Source organism: Lissotriton vulgaris, unplaced genomic scaffold (genome assembly GCF_964263255.1).
Source record: "Lissotriton vulgaris unplaced genomic scaffold, aLisVul1.2 SCAFFOLD_1195, whole genome shotgun sequence".
NCBI classification, from domain to species: Eukaryota; Metazoa; Chordata; class Amphibia; order Caudata; family Salamandridae; genus Lissotriton; species Lissotriton vulgaris.
Genome location: NW_028242610.1, coordinates 314620 through 338225, shown reverse-complemented (window position 1 = coordinate 338225; position 23606 = coordinate 314620). Strand labels below are relative to the sequence as shown.

Sequence of the window (23606 nt, the reverse complement as noted above, 5' to 3'; positions counted from 1 at the left end):
GGCTGACTGCCACCCACTGGCCTTCATTTTCTTGCCTTAGTTGGTTTGGGGGGGGGTGGGGGGGGCGGCATCCTCAAGATAATCAGCTAGCCAGTAACTTTCACTCTTCATCTTGCAGCAGGCTCCTGATGTTACCGACACACACCTGCAGATTAGGGTTCAGACAGCTCACACCCAACCGTTTATATTTCCTTAAACTATTGCCATCTGCACTCCAGTGATCAGCCAGCCATGGAGACGGTCTGGTGCTACCTGGCCGGTTCTAAGGAAGCCCTGCCATGATCATGCCTTCCAATGGCCTTTCGTCTAAACGAGTGACTTGGTTCTTACATTGATCCTAGTGGATGCTTTCTTGTGGCTGCACACATGCGTGCATCTGAGTTTAGGCTTAATCTGTGAGGCCTTAGAGTCTTCACGGCAAACAGCCTAATAATGGTGGGGCAATGTTAGGGTTTATGACCACGTGTGTTACAAACCTGCGTTGATTCTTTGTTTACAATTTCTACATCTTAATTAGGACGAAGACAAATTAAGAGACGCGCCTTTTCCCTCCGGTAGTATCAATCAAATATGTGCGCTGAAAGTCATGAACGTTTCTGAATATGAGGCTAAGCTTCATACATGATGAGCTACTGACCAATGTCTTGCATTTTTACAGGCGATTTTAATCTGGTCACTGGTGACATTTAAAGCCCCTATGCATGGATCGATAGCATATCCAGCCTGGGGAACGGCGATTGGCTGGTGTATGATTGCATTCTCTCTCATGTGGATCCCAATCCTCGCAGTGATCAAGATGATCAGAGCAGAAGGATCGGTGTGGCAGGTACGTTTTCATGGAATACTTCATGTAACACGAAAATGCAATTGCTATGAAACCATTTTGAACACTTTTTGTGGTAGCCGGTATTATGTTTCTTTGGTGATATCAATTGCTTTAAAATGTTATTTGACTTTGCACAACGATTGTGGTGTGTATAATAGGACCAGCAATCGCTGCATGCAACATAGCCCTAACTCCTGTTAAAGGCTCCCAGTCGACACACTCTCACAATAGACAATCACTTGGTGAAGAGCAGGAGAGGTAGATAGAGGGGAAAAGAGAGGGAGCGGGAGATTGAAAATGAGCAAGGGAGGAAAAAAGAAACGAGCATTGGCATAGCCAATTGGTCTTGCTTTTGGCACCTTGTACGTATTTAGTTATGCAGCACAATATCCTTGGTGCAACAACATCAACCGTTGCATGGCTAAACAATTATAAGGTCCCAAGGTGAGACCTATTGGCTATGCCAATGCTTGTTTTGCTAGGTGGTATTTAATACTTTGAGCATGGGTGACCGGATAATGGAGCACCATTTGAAAAGGCAAGATTACGTCACTAAAGCCCACATAGACCCTGCTAGGAATATCTTTATGCGAAGGGCAGAAGACCACGCTAGGAACAGCAATAGAGCTAAAACTATAATTTCTTTGCAGCTGGGCTCCTGTAAGATGGGGAAAAGGTATAAACTAAATGAAAGCACTGAACACCGCCGCTCTTATTGGGGTTGCATGAGAGTCTTGCAACTTCTCACTGCTCACACCAACCCCAACTGCTCATACGTATGGAGCAACTTTAATTTGTTTGCATGCATCCCTCCAGGCCTTACAAACATGATTATCACAGGATGGCACAAACAATTAACCATGTAGCCAACAGCATACCTTGGGAGCAGTCTGGTTGGAGCTTAAAGCAATGCAGTGTTAATTTTGAAAGCTAACTCTGACAGGCAGGGTTCCTGCAACACACTCCGCACTGCTGCATCACATCATGCAAAGACCCGAGCCTGTGCGCGGGGAGGGGAGCCCTGCATTGATCCTGCTGCAGAGTGCAGGCAGAGGATGACCTTACGGAAATCTGCAAGGATTACAGTGCGGAGCAGGAAGTGATGAAACTGGCCCGGCAAGCACCCACCTGCTGAAACTGGAGGCCACGTGCACTTCACCAGCTGTGCGAGGGAAGTAGGTAAACCATTCTTTTCGGTCACCCGTAGATAGCGACTGCCGGCCCTGTCCATGCAGTGACCATGCGTTTGTACTGCAGGCTGTAAGGCAAAATACAGCACGCCTTTCAATGTCCCAAGCGGATTAATGTAAGTGACTGATTGGAAAGAAATGTCATCACCTGTACTTCTGCCTTGATTTTCTTTCTCTAAACCTACTATATTGGCATTTGATACGGAGCAACAGGAAGTGCAATATATTCAACTTCTGCCTTGATTTCTTGTGGAATGATTTGTTTGTCTCTGAATTGCTGCTGAAGAGATGGAAAATTTCCTTACAACTGTGAAATCTTTTGCCTTTCTATATTTTTAAGGTTTGTGATTTTGCAAGTTTTCAGTTTCTCAGACAGCAGGCACATGTAGGCTGTACATTACCCTGACAGCATTCGCTTGTATGCTGCGTATGGCTGCTTATTGAATGCTAACCCAGCAGCTATTGCGTTTAAGAATGACAGCTTCTTTTCCTCTGTGAGTAGCCTTTAGTGTATGTTGTGGGACGTGGCAGTACAGTAGTACCCAGTAGGCTGTGGATGGTAATTTTAAGCTTAGGAAGGCAAGCATGCATATAATTTAAGGACAGAAAGCCCATTTCGCACATTTTCTGTGCACATTGCCTCACTTATATGTGTAAAAAAAACGCAGTGACGTTTGTGAAGGCCGCTCTATCTGGCTGAACTCCTCTGCTGATGGTTGATTGTGCACTTGAGAGGGTCATTGTTTAGCTCTTCTGCACTCTTCACTGTGTAGTTTTGTGGTTTTACAGTGTTGATGACTCTCAGCATGTCTACTAGTAGTTGTGCTGCTATTTAAATTAATAAAACAGATGTAAAAAAATGTTTATGACGGCCATATCAGAAGGATCAGTGGAACTTCATGATTGGAAATTGCTCTTTTGAAGGGTCAAAATCCAGTAAAGCCAGAAGGTGAGATAAAGCCAGATGGCGGCGGGAGCAGCAGCAGCCAGCGATAGGAGCAGGACGTGCTCTGTGGTGGGGGGCGGCGGGGGGGGGGGGGGGCGTTGAAGCATGCACTTGAGAGCAAGCGAGAGGAAAGCCAAATGGCGCCTCATCGAGCAATGTGAGGAATGCGCGTTACTGTGTGCGTAACCGCATGCTCTAGGCCAGCAAAAGCATGTGGTGGGATTTCTAAAACCCACTCACTAAATGTCTTGCCAGACCAACGCATGCGCTGGCTCAGACGAGAGCTAAAAAGGGAGCGATGAGAGTAAAAGGGGAGTGACTGGCAGAGAGAAACAGGACGACTAACACTGAGATTTGAAGTGTGGCAGCGAGAGAGGGGGGAGGGAGTAAGTGAGCGGAGGTGGAGAGGGATGAAAAGCGAGAGAGAGCAGGAGGATGTAAGAGAGTGAGAAGGCAGTTAGTGTGACTCCAGCATGTGTATCAAATGAGGGCCAATGACCACTACTAACTACAGGATTTGTGGCAGTTGAAGACAATGGAACTCAGTTGCGAGTCTACGGCTTGATCTTGTGTTGACTCAAAACAGTAATTCTAAAAATACACGAACATTTTGCAATACAAATAGTGTGCTTTTTATTTCACTACTTGGCATGCGGTAGACAATGGTGCCAACCATAAACGAGCAAAGCATGCCATTCTCGCGTAGACAAATATAATAGATTAAATGTGAAGGGTTAAGTCCTTGAATTAAATGAATGGAAATAGCCTTCAAGCTTGTCTGTAGTGCTTAGCAAGATAATCTGCGGTTCAGGGTGCAGCAGCATGTGAACAGAGAAAAAGGTGTGAATAGTTCCTGTTATAGCAGGTGAAGGTGATCTTTCAGAAATCCTTGCTTAGATATTTTTTTAGATTCACAATAGTTGATGTGGGACCCCTTTTTTTAGGTCTCGGCCTAGGCAGCTCTGGCGCGGTCTCGTCCAGAGCAGAGATGCTGTATACAGTATAGTAGGGGAAGCTCCGCCCACTTTCCGGCTATCTTTTTAATTGGCCAAAGTAATAAATTCTGCATTCTCACTGGTGTTCGTCAAGTTAGTCCTGCTTCCTGACGGCCATGACTTCATTTTTGTCCCTCCATGGCTATCGGCGCCTTTACTTTCAAAACCGTTATGTTCCCCTGCCTCCTCCGTTCCCTTCCGCAGTCCGTCACTTCTCTGCCCACCACAACCCCCCCGCCAACCACTCCCGTTCCTACCTTCTTGAATGCTAGCACTTTTGTTTACAATGCAATAGGTCTTGCATAAATACGAGTCCTATTGCATTTGTAAATGCTTGTCTTCTCCTCTGATGGGCTAACTGAATATGCACTATATTTTGCCTGACTTGTCCCTCTCTCGTGATTCACTCAGCTGCAGTAACCAAAAGTGCTTTCACTTTCCATCCATTCTGCCCTGATATCCACGTGTCCACTCTGTCTCCCCAAGACCCTCTGTCTCGTTTGTTGTAACATTCCTAATCTCTCTCCTCCCCTATCCTTGTGCGTTTTCTATTTTTACTCCTGCCTGCTTTTCTAGTCTCCATGTTTGCCGCTTCTCCCCTGTCTTTCACCTATTCGTCCCCTCACTCCCCCGTGCCCACCTCTCCATTCCCTGTTCCTGTGCTAGGAGGGTTGAAGGATGGATGCAGAGAGCAGCAGCGTGCCTGTTCCAGGAGGCAGCGGCAGCAGTAACTGGGACTTGAATGCTCCGAAACATGTAAACACAGGAGCAGTAGCTTCAGCTGCACCGCAAGTACCAGAGCATCAGCAGCAGGTCCCGCTCCAGCAGCGCCCCCCGGAGCCCCTGCATCCTCTCCCGCCTGCCCTCTCCCACCAGCAGCAGACAGCAGGCTCAGCCAGGGTCCAGCACCACGGCTTCTTGGATAACCCCCGCACTGTGCCGACTCCAGAGTACATGCTACATTTCCCCCCTGTATTCCTTAGAATGAATAAGCCAACATGCATTTGTGTTTGCAGTGGCATTTGTTGGCCGCAGTTTTATTAGGAATGCATAGATATACTTTGGCATGGTTTGCATCCCCTGAGCATAAATCATCATCGTAGAACTGTCATATTTGCGTTGTAAATCATATGCATTTGTCACACGTAATATCGGTCATAAATCATATGTAAATCCCCAATTATCACATTGGGATGACAGTTCGTTGGTTAGCTCATTTGGATGCTTGTCTTGTTTCTTGTCCCTTCTGGGTCATCTCTTTGTACGGTTGGATTTGCGCTCTCTTTGCATGGGGGGTAGCTCCTGTCCCCGGAGTTAGGCCATGACTCGCTACCTTGTTGGACTCTTTTGTGCCATGCCATCCGGCAGGGGCTGGGCTGCGAGCGCGTCTCAGTTTGCTACCCCCTTTTTGTAGGCCAACTTGCCCAGCCGTGAGGCATCCCAAAGTGAGCGGTCCTATTCCGGCACACCGCCCTTCGGTGTGCCTCCGTACCAACCATTATCCGCGTAGCTCTCCGCCATAGTCTTGCCTTTTTCTCAGCACTGCAACATCGCTGTTCCTTAGGTGTGGGTGGGTGGGCCAAAATTATTGTTGTGCTACTGCTGCTCCCCCACTCGGCGAAGATCGGAGCTACCTGGGGGAGCGGCACTTTTATGCCCCCGTGTCCTTTTCCGCCTAGCTGGAAGACTCCCCCACACACTCACCCCCCCCCCCTATTGTACCCCGCTCGCCTCCCCATTGGCAGACGGGGGGGTCGGCACCTTCCTGGCAGCTGACACAGGGGGCCCGCTTCAGGGCTCCTTAGTGCGCCAAAAACCGTTTTTTCCTGGGCTGCACGGCGTCTGTTATGGCGCCAGCCCTCTAGCCCCCGTTGGGGGTGGCCTCTGCGACAGCAAGCATTATTTGCACATCTCACTATGGACAGCACCTCCTACACTGTGGACACCGGGCTCCGGTCGGGGCTAAAGAAATCGCGGATGTCCTGGCCCTCATCCTTCTAGTTTTGGTATGTCACTAGTGGAGAGAAGAATGTGCTGTACAGAACTGTCAGTTTGAATAAGTTCTAATAGAATGTGTGTGGTCAGATTGTTAATGCATTTCAGTGTGACTTCTTTAAGGTGTGTAGGCTTGTTTGATAGTTGCACTCAAAGGCGTAACACAGGCACCCGCATCCCCTGTGGTGCGCGGGGCCTGAGCTGCAGCGGGCACCCTCAGCACACTACTCAGGCCTGAGCGACCAGCTGGGTAATGGGAGTGAGCGTGTTTGAACATCCTTGGAGAGCTGCTGGGGGTACAGAGAGAACACATGCAGAATCCCATTAAGGAGCTGGAATGGGATCAGAGTTCTCGCTGCCACCTGGCGCATTTGGCTGAGCTGCCCAAAAATGTATTTTATTCTGCTGCTGTTGGTGTTTGCAAGGAGAAGGAATCCATGTGACATGAGTGGGCAGCAGCCAAGGACTTTAAGGCGAGAAGGGGGGTGACACGGAAGGGCAGCAACACCGGGGCTGTGCCTGCAAGGGAGAGGGTAATCTTTCAGCTGGAAAATTAAGGGGGTGGCTGGTAAGCGTTTCCTCCAGGCCAGGGGCCTCAGTGGGCTGATGCTCCCGCTGCACGAATATCGGTTCGGTTCCATGGTGCACTCAGCCTTTCATTCTTCCTAGGTCAATTAAATGAGTACCATTGGAGTGGGTAACAGCAAATACCCAATGCTTACTCCAGGGGGGTGCAGGGGACGGGCCTCTGATACAGTATAGCACAGAAGTTAACACCTCACTGGAGGTCAGATTTATGACTTTTAAATGTAGCTTAATACACCTAAGTATAAAGGATAAAAAACATAAAAAGTGAGTTGGGAAAGCAGATGTGGTCTCCGCTAGTGGGTGGTGAGATGAGACCTTACGCAGTCTTTGCGTACTTTGGTGTAGTTACAGAAAGCGTTCTAGTCCAGCGGACGATGTACCCTATAGGGCCATCTGTAAAGTGCCAAGTGCAAGTGCCTACAATAATCACTACTGTGCTCAGTAGAAGCTTCACGATGTGTGTGTGCCGGACAGGCCTAACACTGGACACTCATTTCGATTCAATCAAGATATTTGTATAGCGCGCTACTGACCCGGAGGGTCTCAAGGCGCGTGGGGGAGGGGGGGTCCGCTACTGCTCAAACAGCCAGGTCTTGAATTGCTTCCGAAAGGAGAGGTGGTCTTGGGTCAGACTGAGGTGGATGGGGAGGGAGTTCCAAGTCTTGGCTGCCAGGTAGGAGAAGGATCGTCCTCCCATGGTGGCTCTTCGAATGCGTGGAACGGCGGCGAGTGCGTGGCTGATTGATCGTAGCTGGCGGGTGGGAGTGTAGAAGGTCAGGCGGTTGTTGAGGTTCCTGGGGCCCAGGTCGTGGAGGGCCTTGTGTGCGTGGGTGAGGAGTCGGAACGTGATTTTCTTGCTGACAGGGAGCCAGTGCAGGTCTCTCAGGTGTCCGGAGATGTGGCTGTGTCGGGGGATGTCCAGGATGCGTCGCGTGGAGGCGTTCTGGATGCGTTGGAGTCTTTTCTGAAGTTTGATTGTGGTTCCGGTGTAGAGGGTGTTTCCGTAGTCCAGTCGGCTGGTGACGAGTGCCTGTGTGACCGTCTTCCTGGTTTTGGTGGGGATCCATCGGAAGATCTTTCGGAGCATGCGTAGGATGTTGAAACATGATGATGAGACGGCGTTGACTTGTCTGGTCATCGAGAAGGAGGAGTCCAGGATGAAGCCCAGGTTGCGTGCGTGGTCCGTTGGTTTGGGTGCGCTGCCCAGGGCAGGGGGCCACCAGGAGTCGTCCCAGGCAGAGGTTGATGATCCAAGTATGAGGACTTCCGTCTTGTCTGAGTTCAGTTTCAGGCGGCTGTTCATCATCCACTTGGCTACGTCTTTCATCCCTTCGTGTAGGTTGGTTCTGGTGGTGGTTGGGTCGTTGGTGAGGGAGATGATCAGCTGGGTGTCGTTGGCGTAGGAGATTATGTTGAGGTTGTGTTGGCATGCGATGGCTGCAAGGGGGCTCATGTAGACGTTGAAGAGGGTGGGGCTGAGTGATGATCCTTGTGGTACGCCGCAGATGACTTCGGTGGCCTTGGATCTGAATGGAGGGAGGCGGACTCTCTGGGTTGTTCCAGTGAGGAACGAGATGATCCACTCTAGTGCCTTCTCTTGGATTCTGATGTTGCTGAGGTGCTTCACTAGGGTGCAGTGGCAGACAGTATCGAACGCAGCAGAGAGGTCCAGGAGGATGAGGGCCGCTGTTTCCCCGTTGTCGAGCAGGGCTCGGATGTCGTCAGTGGCTGCGATGAGGGCGGTCTCGGTGCTATGGTTGGCTCAGAAGCCGGACTGCGAATGGTAGAGGGATCCGTTCGTCTCGAAGGCGGCAAGCTGTCTGTTGGCGGTCTTCTTGATGACTTTGGCAGGAAAAGGGAGGAGCGAGATTGGACGGTAGTTCTTGAGGTCGGTGTGGTCTGCTGATGGTTTCTTCAGGAGGGCGCTGAGTTCGGCATGCTTCCAGCTCTCCGGGAAGGTGGCGGTGCTGAAGGAGCGGTTGATGTCCCGGAGTTGGGGTGCGACGACTGAGTCGGCCTTGTTGAAGATGTGGGGGGGCAGGGGTTGGTTGGTGATCCGGCGTGGATGGTGTTCGTGGGTAGTGTCTTCGGTGCTGACCGGGGTCCAGGTGTGGAGGGTGGTGGTGGGGGGGCGTCGGTTCAGTGGTTGGGTGCATGGTCTGTGTGCCGAAGCTGTTGTGTATGTCGGCGATCTTGCTGTGGAAGAACGAGGCGAGAGGATCGCAGAGGTCTTGTGAGGGAGTGATGTCGTTGTTTCCGGCGCTGGGGTTGGAGAGCTCTTTGACGATGCTGAAGAGTTCCTTGCTGTTGTGTGCGTTGTCGAGTCGATCCTTGAATGCTGTCTTCTTGGTGGTGTGGATTAGCTGGTGGTGTTTGCGGGTGACTTGCTTGAGGGCGGTCATGTCTGTAGTCGGGTTTTTTCGCCAGGCTTTCTCGAGGGTACGGCAGTTCTTCTTGGAGTTCTTGAGGTGGTCGTTGAACCAGGAGGCTTTCTTGCTGCCGGGCCTGCTGGGATGGTTTTTCAGTGGCGCGAGGTCGTCAGCGCAGTTGGTGATCTACTGTGTGAGGTTGTTGGCTGCTTGGTTGGGGTCCGTTGATCTGGTGGGAGGGTTCTGGCTCAGTGATGTGGTGAGCTGGTCGGTGGTGATCTTGTTCCAGCTCCTGCGGGGAGCCTGTTGCGGATGGTGGTGAGTCGTGGTCTTTCTGAAGCTGAAGTGGACGCAGTTGTGATCTGTCCAGTGGAGTCCAGTGGAGTGGCTGAAGGAGATGTACTTGCTGGAGGAGAAGACTGGGTTAAGCGTGTGTCCAGCGTAGTGGGTGGGGGTGTTCACCAGTTGCTTGAGTCAGAGGTTGGCGAGGTTGTCCAGCAGGGTGGTGATGGTGGTGGTGTTGTCGTTGTTGTTCTCCAGGTGGAAGTTGAGGTCCCCTAGGAGGATGTAGTCAGCGGGGGGGAGGGCGTGTGGGCTGATGAAGTCTGCGATGTCTTCGCTGAATTGTGCGCGGGGTCCTGGGGGCCTGTAGATGAGGATGCCTCCGAGTGGTCTTGGGGTCAGTGTGAATCTGGAAGTGGAGATGTTCGGCGGCTGTGAGGATGTCGTCTGAGTCGGTCGTGATGCGGATGGTGTTCTTGTGGACGATGGCAATGCCTCCTCCTGTCTGGTTGACGCAGTCCCTCCAGGTGATCTTGCATCCGTCCGGGATGGCGATGTCGGGCGCTGAGGAGGCGTTCATCCAGGTTTCCGTGAGGAAGGCGACGTCTGGAGATGTGGTGTCGAGCAGGTTCCAGAGCTCCACGGCGTGTCTGTGGACGGAGAGGGTGTTGAGCAGGATGCACTTCAGGTGGTTGCTGCTGGTGCTCGGCTTGGCGGGTGCGGTACAGGTCCGGCTGCAGGAAAACTTGCAGGATTGGCAGGTGAAGGGTCCATGGGTGCGTCTCGGGGTGGCTCGGTAGCAGCCGGGGATCCGGCCGATGTTGAGTGCGTTAAGGGTGGCGTCGTCGTAAGTCTGGCAGGTAGGATGGCATCTGCGGGGGCCAGGGGGTCTGGCGCTGGGCGCGGTCCAGGCGCGGATGGGCGCAGACGGGCTTGCCTTTGGCGTGCCTTCGGCGCACAATCGTCGCGGACTCTGCCATAAATGGAGAGTGGGGGGAAGGGGCGAGGGAGGAGCAGCTGGGAGGCGGGAGCGGGGTGGCGACTAGGAGAGGAGAGGGTACAGAGGAGAAAAGGGGGCGGGGCCGCGGGGGAGCAGCGGCGGGGAGAAAACAGCGGTAAACCAGGCAGCAGAGCAAGTGCAAAGATTACAAGTACAGAGGCACAGGGGGCGAGCAAAAATACGTCACAGAGCAGAGAAAACACAAAAATGGGCACAGGCGACAGAACAAGTGTGGAATTATAAGTACAGGGGGCGAACGACAAAAGGCACAGAGCAGGATACAAGGCAAAAAAGGCACAGAGCAGAAAGTAATCTACAACCAAGGCACTTGAGCCCAGGGGCAGCGGCAACCAGGCGGCACGAGCAGGGGGGGACCGGCGCACTCAGGAGGAGTCACGCGGCGGGAGGAGCGACTGGCTCTGACAAGGTCAGGTTACCTCTGCAACCAAACTTTCTGTTTACGCCTGTCAGACACTCACCAAGTATACTGTAAATCTATTTACTACTGTGCAGTGCATGCTGCCACTGCGCACAATAATGCAGTACTAATCTTCTCGTAAGGGGTGAGGAGTAGGCAGAACTAGGCATGAATGCCCCTGAGACTTTACAAACTCCCACAACTCATGAGATGGTGGCCTTTCACAAATTCTTTTCCAACACTTTTTTTCCATCCTGGAACCTGTTGTAGATTTACTTCAAAGAGCAGGAATAAACGGTATTGAAGGATGTGCAGAGCATTAAACATCCCTAAGTGTCATGGGGGAAGGGAGGGTTTTGGAGGGTATTCCTGTACGGGAAATAATGTTCCCACATTAAAAACTCAAAAGCAAAACCGTGTGCAATTGCACAGCACGAATGCTTTTCACTAATGCTTAATTGTACCGTGGGTTAAAATCTTTCAACGATCTACACACCCCAGATATTCAGTCACACTTGGTCAAACACAAAGGCCCAGGTTTGGCTGAATATTGTATTATTCAAATTTAATAAAACAGCTGCCTTCCGGTTGCTGAAGTCCTGGCAAAGATTTCCACGCTGGTCCGCTAATATCCGCGGAATTTACACATATTGCTACGAATTATGGGGGAGATTACCTCAATCGTGTAGTGTAAATGCAAGAGGAAAAAGGCAGGCGTCGCAGTCCTGAGGAGACCTGTTGATTTATTCAGCCTGGGTCGAAATTAGGACACACTGTCTGGGTTGTCTTCTATACCAACGCCAAATTACGACTCTGTTCGGACACTGTACTGATTGGTGTATTTTGTGATGCCTTGGGGTTTTGGTGTGTATGTAAACATGTATATACAGTCATACACTGAGCACTTTATTGCACCTTGTGCCGTCTGCACTATTGAATAGCAGCTGTCTTATGATTTTTGAATTATGGAACATTTATTGAAACATGGGCCATTTGTGTTTTACCAAGTGTAACTGAATTTCTTGGGTGTGTAGAGATCGTTGAATGATTTTTCATTCTTAATTTTTAATTCTGAGAGGCACTCCTGTATCAAAGGCTCTCTTAGGGCCCAAAAGTTCAACTTTCATATTGCTGGTTTGGCCTAAATATTTCAATAACTTTAAGTGTTTAAAAATTTGACCTGCCTTATTAGCAATTGGTTCACTTTAACTATCGTTCCTGTAAAAATACTGTTTCCAAATAATAGGTAGTTGTCCGATGAAAGCAAAGCAGGGGTCTTAAAGCGAATCAGTTCTTATGTGAAGGCGGCGTTGTTTCTGGGGAAGTGGTTTTATTACTTGCAGGACACTCCCGCGCCGCACGGCCCCCAGCTGTGCTGGTGCCCTCTCCCCTTGCTGCTGCTCCCAGCCTCGCTCTCCTCGCAGGTCCGCCCTCCTTGGCGGCCTGCCCTGCTGCATAGCTCCACTCGCACTCTGAGCGCTCCCCCCCCCTGGGCCGGCTCCGCCGTCCACGGTAGGACTCGGCTGCCCGTTTCACTGTATTTTACTGCTGACGTGTTTTTTTTCCTTTTTTCCATCATTACTGTACCTCTCACTTGGCTGTCCCCCCTGTGCCCTCCTGCATTTTGTCTCCTTGTTGTGTATCCCACCTGGTTGTCCCCCTGTGCCCTCCCCGCCCCGCTTCCCGCTTCCCGCCGCCGTTCACGCGGCCACGCCCTCTTCCTTTCTGTGCCCTCCCCGCTCCCGCCTCCCAGCTGCCCTCCCGCGCTCCGCCCCCCCCCCACTCTCCACATATGGCAGAGTGGCAAACGTGCAGCGTGCTCGCGCAGCGGGCGCGCCCTAAGCGCTCCGAAGGTGCGCCAAAGGTAAGCCCGTCTGCGCCCGTCTGTGCCTGGACCGCGCCCAGTGCCAGGACCCCTGGGCCCCGCAGACACCAACCCACCCGCCGGACCTACGACGCCGCCACCCTCAACGCACTGAACACCGGCCGAATCCCGGGATGCTACCGAGCCACCCCGAGACGAACCCACGGACCCTTCAGCTGCCACGCCTGCAAGTTCACCTGCAGCCGGACCTGCCCCGCACCAGCACCTGCCAAGCCCAACACCAGCAGCAACCACCTGAAGTGCATTCTCCTCAACACCCGCTCCGTCCGCAGACACGCCATCGAACTCTGGAACCTCCTCGACACCACAGCTCCTGACGTCGCCTTCCTCACGGAAACCTGGATGAACGACTCCTCAGCGCCCGACATCGCCATCACCATCCCAGAGGGCTACAAAATCACCCGAAGAGACCGCGACAACCAGACTGGAGGAGGCATCGCCATCATCTACAGGGACACCATCCACATCAAGACCAACACCGACGACACCCTGACAACCGCCGAACACCTGCACTTCCAGATCCACACGGACCCCAAAACCACCCTCAGAGGCACCCTGATCTACCGACCCCCGGGACCACGCACACAATTCAGCGAGGACATCGCCGACTTCATCAGCCCGCATGCCCTCCCCTCCGTTGACTACATCCTCCTGGGGGACATCAACTTCCACCTGGAGAACAACAACGACCGCAACACCATCACCCTGCTCGACAACCTCGCCAACCTCGGTCTCAAGCAGCTGGTGTCCACCCCCACCCACCTCGCCGGACACACACTCAACGCCGTCTTCTCATCCAGCAAAGACATCGCCTTCAGCCACGCCACCGGACTCCACTGGACGGACCACAGCTGCGTCCACTTCACCTTCAAAAGAACGACGATCCACCACCACCAGCAACAGGTTGCTAGAAGAAGCTGAAACAAGATCACAGCCGACCAGCTCGCCGCATCCCTGAGCCAGCACCCTCCCGCCAGCTCAGCGAACCCAGCCATGCCGCCGACAACCTCACGAAGTGGATCAGCAACTGCGCGGACGAACTCGCCCCACTGAGGACCCCGCCCAGCAGACCCGGCAGCAAGAAGGCCCCTTGGTTCACCGACGAACTCAAGAGCTCCAAGAAGAACTGCTGAGCCCTTGAGAAAGCCTGGAGAAGGGAACCAACACCGGACAACATGATCACCCTCAAGCTTGCCACCCGGAAGCACCACCAACTGATCCGCGCCACCAAGAAAACTGCATTCAAGGACCGGCTGGACAACAACGTACACAACTGCAAGGAACTCTTCAACATCGTGAAAGAGCTCTCCAACCCCAACGCCGGAATCAACGACATCACCCCATCGCAAGACCTCTGCAACTCCCTCGCCTCCTACTTCCACAACAAGATCACGGACATACACAACAGCTTTAGCACTCAACCGACGCACGCCACGACCGAACCACCGCCCCCCACCACCACCCTCCGCGCCTGGACTCCGATCAGCACTGAAGACACCGTCCGCATGATAAACTCCATCCACTCCGGATCTCCAACCGACCTCTGCCCTCACCACGTCTTCAACAAGGCCGACACTGTCATCGCACCCCACCTGCGGGACATCATCAACACCTCCTTCGACACCGCCACCTTCCCGGAGAGCTGGAAGCACACCGAACTCAGCGCCCTACTCCAGAAACCCACAGCGGACCCCACCGAACTCAAGAATTACCGCCCCATCTCGCTCCTCCCGTTTCCAGCCAAAGTCATCGAGAAGACCGTCAACAAACAGCTGGCCGCCTTCCTCGAGACGAATGGATCCCTCGACCGCTCAGTCTGGCTTCCGAGCCAACCACAGTACCGAGACCGCCCTCATCGCTGCCACCGATGACATCCGAGCCCTGATGGACAACGGGGAAACAGCGGCCCTCATCCTCCTAGACCTCTTCGCGGCATTCGACACTGTCTGCCACCGCACCCTAGTGCAGCGCCTCAGCAACGTCGGAATCCAGGAGAAGGCACTGGAATGGATTATCTCCTTCCTCGACGGAAGAACACAGAGAGTCCGTCTACCACCGTACAAGTCGGAGGCCACCGAAGTCATCTGCGGCGTCCCTCAAGGATCCTCGCTGAGCCCCACCCTCTTCAACATCTACATGAGCCCCCTCGTGGCCATCGCACGCCAACACAACCTCAACATCATCTCCTATGCTGACGACACCCAGCTGATCCTCTCCCTGACCAACGACCCCGCCGCCGCCAGAGCCGACCTTCACGAAGGGATGAAAAACGTAGCCGAGTGGATGACGACCAGCCGCCTGAAACTGAACTCAGATAAGACAAAAGTCCTCATCCTGGGCTCCTCGCCCTCCGCCTGGGACGACTCCTGGTGGCCCCCCGCCCTGGGCACCGCACCCAAACCGACAGACCACGCACGCAACCTGGGCTTCATCCTGGACTCCTCCCTCTCTATGACCAGACAAGTCAACGCCGTCTCCTCATCGTGCTTCAACATCCTGCGCATGCTACAGAAGATCTTCCGGTGGATCCCCACCGAGACCAGGAAGACGGTCACCCAGGCCCTCGTCACCAGCCGACTGGACTACGGCAACGCCCTCTATGCCGGAACCACCGCCAAGCTCCAGAAGAGACTCCAGCGGATCCAGAACACCTCAGCCAGACTCATCCTCGACATCCCACGACACAGCCACATCTCCGGACATCTGAGAAACCTGCATTGGCTCCCCGTCAACAAAAGAATCACCTTCCGTCTCCTCACCCACGCACACAAAACCCTACACGATCAAGGCCCGAGCTACCTCAACAACCGCATCAACTTCTACGCTCCCAAGCGCCATCTCCGATCAGCCAGTCACGCCCTCGCCGCCGTCCCCGCATCCGACAACAGGAGGAAGGTCCTTCTCCTACCTGGCCGCCAAGACCTGGAACTCCCTCCCTCCCGACCTGCGCCTGACCCAAGACCACCTCTCCTTCAGGAAGAAGCTCAAGACCTGGCTGTTCGAGCAGTAGCATCACCCCCCCACCCCCCCTCCAAGCGCCTTGAGACCCTCTGGGTAAGTAGTGCGCTCTACAAATGTCTTGATTGATTGATTGATTGACTGGTGATTATCAAGAATGAGTTTGAAATCTGGTTGTTAGATTTCAGGCTTTTGAAGGCTAGAGAGCGCAGAGGTGCAAGGGGGATGCAGCTAATGTCTTCTTTATGAATTATGGCAGCTCTGCATCATGGTCTATTTTTCTATGCTTTCGAAATATTTCATTTCCCTGTGTAATCCTCTTGCCCATAAGGGGGTGAACTGAGTGCGCAAGTCATGTCTTGCAGAAGAAATGTAGTGTTTGTGTCCTGCTTTAGTTGTCGCAATGTGCCAGTTTAGTAGAATACGTTTTACTTTTTTATGCAGAGCTATAATTCTTTTAATTTTGTTATATGTGAAAGGAATGCTTGTGTAGGCTTGTTTCGTAGGAAAGGATGTCTTTCTTGGATTCTTCATCGGTGGTTCTGAAAGAAGTTTGGGATTTTTGGTTACCGTGCTGTTTTCAATTAGGTCCCTCTCTGTGGTGAGTGGTAAAGCAAAGATCAGATTAAGTTGATTTATTAAAGGGATTAAAGTTTAAGGCAAGAGACCAATCGGGTCACTCAATAGGAGAAACAGCTATCCAAACATAGTAAGTAGTATCACCAAATGTTGAAGTAATCTTACAGGAACCATTTTTATTAAAAAAAAATGGTCTCTACCTTTGTGTTTTTACATCTTGGCTACAGGCATATGAAGTGGTCCGCTGGGCAGTCAAATTTTTTCCCTTATGTTATGCTATATTCATTTGTAAAGCGCACTAACCACCTGAAAGAGTATGCAGGCGCTTAATTATACAAATGCTCATTATACTAAGAGGTGGCCTGGGTCAGCCCCTTGCTCATATTTGGAGGGGGTTGTTGCCCATCTCATATCTCTCCTCTTGATTCAATGGCTTCCCCCCCATATTCCTGTGTTTGTCCAGCCACGGAGCATTGTGGTCTGATAGTGTGACAATTGGATAAGCTGTACCCTTCAACTGCATACTTGAGGGAATTATTTTTCCATGTATTGTAAGCATTCTAATTCCTGTCTAGCTCTTTTAAAAAATGATTTTTTTTTGTTACTATCCTTTCCCGCTTTAACCGATTCAGCCCCTGCCTCTTCCCTGCTCCCCTAAACACAGGTAAGATTATTCTTTTTTTTTTTAATATGTTTTATTAACAGCACATAGTGAAACTCAAGCAAGAACAATATACCATCAGAATGTATACATAGTATTTATACAGAAAGACATAAAAACCATAAAAAAAAAATTTTTTAAAAATTTGTATATATACATAAATTCATACATTATAAAAAGAAGCATATTCCCCACAGAAATAAATTATATAACGTTGCCCCAAATTTTCTCAAAATTAAGCATTGCCCTGGTACCCCTAATACGGGCTAATCTGGCTTCCATATTGTGGATTTCATTAACCAGAGACCACCACTGCATAATCTGCGGTGGCTGAGGAGAGATCCATGCCCGAGCTATGGTAAGTTTGGCACAGGATAACAAAATAGTAATTAAAGCTTTTTGAGGTAGCGTAGTACTGTGTATATCTAAAAGTACACTTGAAGCTGATAATACTGGTGGTTTTATTAGTTTAAGCTTCAGAGCTTTATCCAAATTATGCCAAAAATACTTCAATTGCGGGCAGGAAAATAACATGTGTTCTATATTAGCACCGACTGTATCACATTTGGGGCATTTAGTGCGATCAGTATATAATGGGTTTGAAGACCAATTGAGAATCACTTCCCGGGTATGATATAACAAACAAGACATTTTGAACTGTTGTAGTCGAAGACTAGCTGAATGAACCAAAAAGTTCATTTTAGAAAGAGAATGAGAAATCTGATCTGAGTAGATCATCAATCCGAGTTTAGGGCTCCACTTCTCCGCTAATTTAGAGCAATCTTGTTTTATATAAGAGGTAAAACAGTTATAGCCAGTACTTATTACAGATTTAGTTTTAGAAGAGTAGAGGCAATCCCAGATATCAGATTCTGAGACAGTTAAGATTTTCATCCGGCGTATCAGAAAATCATGTACCTGAATATATTTAAACCTCATAGACTCCGTAAGATGGTACAAACGTTTAAGAGTCTCAAAATCTAGAAGTCCATTAGCACCATACATGTCTCCTAAGGTTAGAATACCATGGGTTGCCCAAACTCTAGCCCTATTATCATTAAATATCCCCGGGAGTCCTGTGTAATCCCAAAGCCTCAATTTTGAATGGAAAAAGGAGGTCTTGCAAAAACGCATCATACTAAACCAGATCTTAGCAGTATATCGAGCTGTCTTAAATTTGACTCTTTTGTAGAAATTTGGGTCATTCAATCTAAGGAGAAACATTCTTGCTTCCAGATTCAGCATTTTAGTATGAAAAAATAAAAATTTTAACTCAGGGTTAAGAAGGGAACGAAGGCGGCCTATAAAAGTCACCCAGAAATAAAGTTTGAGGTCCGGGAAGCAGAGACCACCCATATCAGTTGATCCTTTTAATGAAGATAAACTTTTTCGAGCTTTCTTATAACCTCAAATAAAGCTACTAAAAATTCCATCTAACTTTTTGAAAAAAATATTGTTAAGTGCCAGAGGTATGGAACGGAAAAGATAAAGAAATTTCTGCAAAATTTTCATTTTAATTAAGGTTATTCTGCTTATAATGTTTAATGGAATTTTATGCCATTTTTTAAGAAGCTGTTTAGTTGATTTAACCAGCGTATCATAATTAATGGGAATTATATCATTAATCTTAGATGAAATTTTTACCCCCAAATAGTTGGCCACCCTACAAACCCCCATAATTCCTCCCGAGAGTTTATAGTTAACCACTAACTGAGTTTTATTCGTATTTAATTTGTAGCCAGAAACATTGCCGAATTTTTCTGCTTCGACCATAATACCCTCCAATGCTGTTATGACATTTGATGAGTAGATAGCTATATCGTCCGCATAAGCGGTTATTTTCAAGCAGTGGGGTCCGAAGCTAAATGGGATTATCTTGGGCTGAGCCAGGAGTGCAGATAGAAATGGCTCTATAGAGATCGAGAAGAGCAAAGGTGATAACGGGCACCCCTGGCGAGTGCCCCGTGCTATAGAGAAAGCAGAGGATAGTAGACCTGAATAGCTAATTTTAGCCATAGGTTGATCATATAGGGCCCGAATCCAACTAACCATATTGCCCCTAAGACCAATAAAAGACAGAACCGACTCGGTCAAAAGCCTTTTCGGCGTCTAATAAAATCATACCGAGTGGGGAGTCTTCAGTTTCGGCAATGTCAAAGGCTGTGATAGCTGTGTTGATGTGTCTCTGCCGAGTACAAAACCGTGCTGTTGTTCGTTAACAATCCCTGGGACAATCAGGGCCAGCCTGTTTGCCAACACTTTGGCAAATACTTTCGCATCAGAGTTAATCAAAGAAATTGGCCTATAAGACCCACATTCCTCCGCTGGTTTATCTTTTTTTAAAAAGATTATTTTCGTAATATTCCAAGAATTTGGGGCCTTCCCAGTTAACCCAATATGCTGTGTTACAAGAAGAAAAAGAGGAATTATTTCCTCAATGCAAATTTTGTATATTTCCAGCGGGATTGAGTCCTCCCCTGAAGCTTTCCCTGTTGGCAGAGATATAATAGCATGTCTCAATTCCACCTCAGTAATATCATCCGAGAGAGTTTCCAAGCCTGGAAGATTAAATTTTTCCTTAAAGTTATTTTCTAAGTATTTTAATATATTAGATAACAGGGGTTGATTCTCCGGTGTATAAAGGGTACTATAATAATCTCTGAATTGAGACAAGATCTGCGCGGGTTGATTATACATAATTTGATTTGGGCCTTTGATACATTTATTACGAGTCTGGGCTCTGTCATCTGCCACTTTATACGCCAATAACTTACCGATCTTATCCCCTCCTTCATAAAACTGAATTTTGGACTTAAGCATTTTGGCACAGTTTTTTTCCATTAAGGTAGTTTTTAGATGTGATTTTAATGTTCCCAATTTTAGTTATATTTCTAGAATATTAGTAGATTGTAAACAAAGTGCCTTAATCAATAAAATTTCATATTCCCTAATATCTGCTATTAGTTTGTTATTCTCCTTGCGACGTTCAGAATTCTGTTTAAGAATGTATTGTTGCGCATGACCTCTGATACTGGCCTTACATGTATCCCAAACACAAGTATGAGAAGCAGAATGAAGATTTAATTTAATGAATTTGCACAAATGGAGCTTGAGTTGGGAGATATAAACTGTGTCAGTCAATAGATACCGAGGGAACGAAAACAATCTGGAATTATTTTGACCGTCATCATAACTATAAGTTAGTAGGTTAGGGTTATGATCCGAGGACACCCGGGGGCAGATTTCAATAATACTATTCTGAATGATTTGATCCGTTGCCCAAGCCATATCAATCCGCGTGCAGAGTTTATGGGGAGCTGAATAGAACGTATGACCAGGGATAGCAGGATAAAAAAATAAATAAATAAATAAATAAAAAAAGGTGCGCCATACATCTTTAACATTATGTACCCTGCTTAAATCTAAAATAGCAGCCCTGACTTTATGCATACGTTGGCGAGTCCCCGGCCTAGTGGTGTCCTGTTTGTAATCAATAATGCAATTGAAATTCCCCATCATGATTAGCTCCCCCTCCCAGCCCAATAATTCCACATTTAGTTCATCAAAAACAAAAGCTTCATCTCTATTGGAGCCATAGACTCCACATAGTACATATTTACAATTACCGATGCAGACTTGCGCAATCACCCACCGACCCAGTTTATCGGTGCCAGATCTGATTATTTCAATTTTAGACCTTTTATCTTTTAATATGGCAACCCCCCTGAGAGAAACCAATTGAGAAGAGCAAACTATAACCTCATAGCCCAGCTCATTAAGTAGTTTTCTATCTTTATACGAAATATGTGTCTCAGATAGGAAAATTAGCTGAGGGTTATAAAGCCTTAGTTCTTCGGATATCAGTCTTCTTTTAGTCCTATTATTTAAGCCAGCTACGTCCCATGCCAAACTGTATATTATAAAGAAATGAAAATAGACAACAAAAGCAGCGAAACCTTTTCATTTTCAGGTAAGATTATTCTATCCTTCATTTCAATTCTTTTCTTTCTAAAGTGTTTTTTTTTTGTTCATTTAGGTTACTGTTGGAATATTTTTCTTTATTCAGCCTTAGCTTCCATGGATTCCATCGCTTCCATGGTTTCCGTCACTTCACTTTCTTTCCCTGATCACGTTCTCAAAGTGTTCACTCAAGTGAACTACGGAAGTGCCTGGTCAACCTGAGCAGAAGCGTTAGCCAATAGCTCTGGCTAACCACTTCCAAGGTCCCAAAAGCGAGACCGATTGGCATGGCATACTTCTCAATGCAGTTTGATAATATGCCTATGTTTCCTTGCATAACGGAACAGAGGCTCATGTTAAGAACCTGAAAACCCTTGTATCTAGTTTTAACTATACAAAACTATTTTAAAAAAATGAAGGTTAAAGAACACTAGATGTTGAGGCACCCAGGATTATATGCTGCATAGCTAAAAACGTATAAGGTTCCAAAGCTGAGACCGATTGCATTGCAAATACTTGTTTGTTCAGTGATCAGGAAGTCACGTTACCTATTTATGGCATCTACCCACACAGCACAATAACATTCACACATAATGAAACAAGCAATAGTTACTTCTGACCAGAGTTGACCATAGCCCATCTCTGACACGACCACCAGGAACACCAGTTACAAAGGGAAGTACTTGAAAATGCAGAAGGCCCTTGTTTTGTTCATTCTTTCACCAAAACATGTTTGTCTTTTATCCGCCAGCGCTTCAGATCCATTTGCCAGCCTGCTGCTGCGTGGGGACCCGCTCTTGAACAACATTATGGACAGCGATATGAACATCTTTTGGACCTGAATCCCAAAAAGTCCAACAAAGGTCTGGAATTAACGTTCATCTCAGGCTAAGACAACAGTCTATAGATCTTGATGGAGTCTTGGATTTGTTGGTCATCTGGAGCAGCTATAATGTCAAAGTGAACATTCTCAAAACATTGCAACGCATTTTTGGCCCAGTCACCAGAGGCAACAAACATATCGCAATACAATTCAGTTACAAAAAAGGCAGCAAACTTACCAATGTTTGTGAAAGATTGGCAAACTGTTTGGTCTCCTTTTCTGAGTTGATTGTGGCAAAGACACTGTAAATGTGTGAGTGAAGGGTACATATATTGTGTTTTAGTGAATTGCTCATTAAGTATTTTAACACTTGGAAAGGTAAATGCATTGTGTTTTAGTGAATTGTTCTGCGAGTGACCTATAACTTGGAATCGTGGAAATAGGCTAAATCAAGATGGATTGCGTGTCCAGTATGGAGCAGAGGACCTTGAGGATAGTCCCCAGCAGAGCTGGTGTAATTGTGGTACATGTTAATCTCGTCAGGAAGCCCCATTATGCATGATTTCCCTGGGTATGTTTCCCAAATAATAAATCAGCATGTTTTCTGTTAGCCTTTTCTTTATTTGTTGCCGAAGGTTAATCAAAGGGCAAGACTGAAATGTGGAATTTGTGCTATAAACTGTGACAAGAACTGGTTTAAGCTCTTGCTATAGTGTAATAACTACATAAATCATACCCTTAGCTGAGTTGGAATACTGAATATTGTTACTGTTGAAATCATAATAGACATCATACGAACATCTTCAAATAAAATGCATTATTTGAGCTGCCAAAGAGCGCGCGATCAAAGATGCAGTGAGATGTGCACGAACGTTTATAGAAGTCCGATCTAAAATATATAATAGATTGTAAATTCTTATTTTACCCTGAGTGCTTTCTGAACTGTTACATGTGTTGTAGGTACTTTTATGTACTAAGAATCACTGGTTTTTATTACCCACACAAGGGTAGTTATTATCTTAATACAATGCTAACTCCAATGTGCAAGCAAAACAAAATAACTCCTATATTTTTTGTTACCGTATTTTTTTAACGTTGTGGATTTTATGAATTTGTGATTTAATTATGATTAATGGAATATGCCTTTGTTTAATTCGAAATATGGAAATGTTTGACGTAGTAAATAAAATTCAAATGTTTTATACTTGGTCTACTTTTGTAGCTGCTTTTTAAAATAAGTTTTTAATTAGCATTTATACGTGTTATCAATCTAATTTGAGTGAAATGTTTATATTAGATTTCGCTTTCTAATCGTGCCCATTAGAATTTGATTTCAATTTGAGTACAATGGTTCTTTAAGAGCAAGGAATGGCAAAGCAAATAGGTCTCAACTTTGAGAACTATTGGCTTTGCAAATTATTTTTGACGAGGTTACAGAATAAGCCATAGGGGGAGAAAAAGGTGCAATGCTGCAGCTGCTACTCATTTCATAGGTGCACACATGCACTAAACATGCATTCGCCTGCAAAAGGAATAGGGTGCCATGTTTTTTCATTTATTAATCCAAGATGGATCATAATGAAACGTTTTAATTGCAGTAGTGCAAAAGCACTTTTTCGTAAGGCAGAATGGTCCGCATCAATTTGCTGCTGTGCCCTCAAATACTTAAATTAAACCAGCATTTGCAAAGCAATTGGTCTCGCATTTGTTGGAGCTATTGGCATTGTAAATGATGAATTTTACTCATGTTTTGAGTGTATGTAAGTGGTGTAGTAAAAAAAAACGGGAAAAACAAGCAGGTTGAAAATTGGCATTTTACAGATGCATGCCTACATATCTTTGTGCATGTGTTTGGGAAGCAGACAACAGGGTGTGTATCAATAAAGACACCAGTATTCTTGGTCGACATCGAACTGGGTTCGAGTCTCGGCAAGGACGCTCAGCATCCTGTGATTCTGGGCAAATCACTTAACCTCCCCGTGCCTAACAAAATGAATGTGTCCGTCCAGAACAGAGCTGGTGCTCATGTAAAGAGCTCGGATACCTTCGAGTTCGCTCTATAAAAAAAACCTTTGGGGGAAAAAAATCTCGCCTTGTAATTCCCGGTGCATTTAACGCCTGACTACAGCCT

At 47.9% G+C, this 23606-nt stretch overlaps 1 protein-coding gene across 1 annotated transcript in view; it reads left to right on the top strand.

Moving 5' to 3' along the window:
• The window catches only part of LOC147668896 (sodium- and chloride-dependent neutral and basic amino acid transporter B(0+)-like), a 222760-nt gene extending 200076 nt beyond the window's left edge, over positions 1-22684 (top strand). Inside the window, exons 10-11 of the mRNA XM_086948371.1 lie at positions 659-826; positions 21404-22684. Of these exons, the coding sequence (XP_086804497.1) occupies positions 659-826; positions 21404-21544 (309 nt within the window). The 3' untranslated portion in view covers positions 21545-22684. The remainder of the gene's footprint in view (positions 1-658; positions 827-21403) is intronic.
• Positions 22685-23606: the final 922 nt, after the last annotated feature.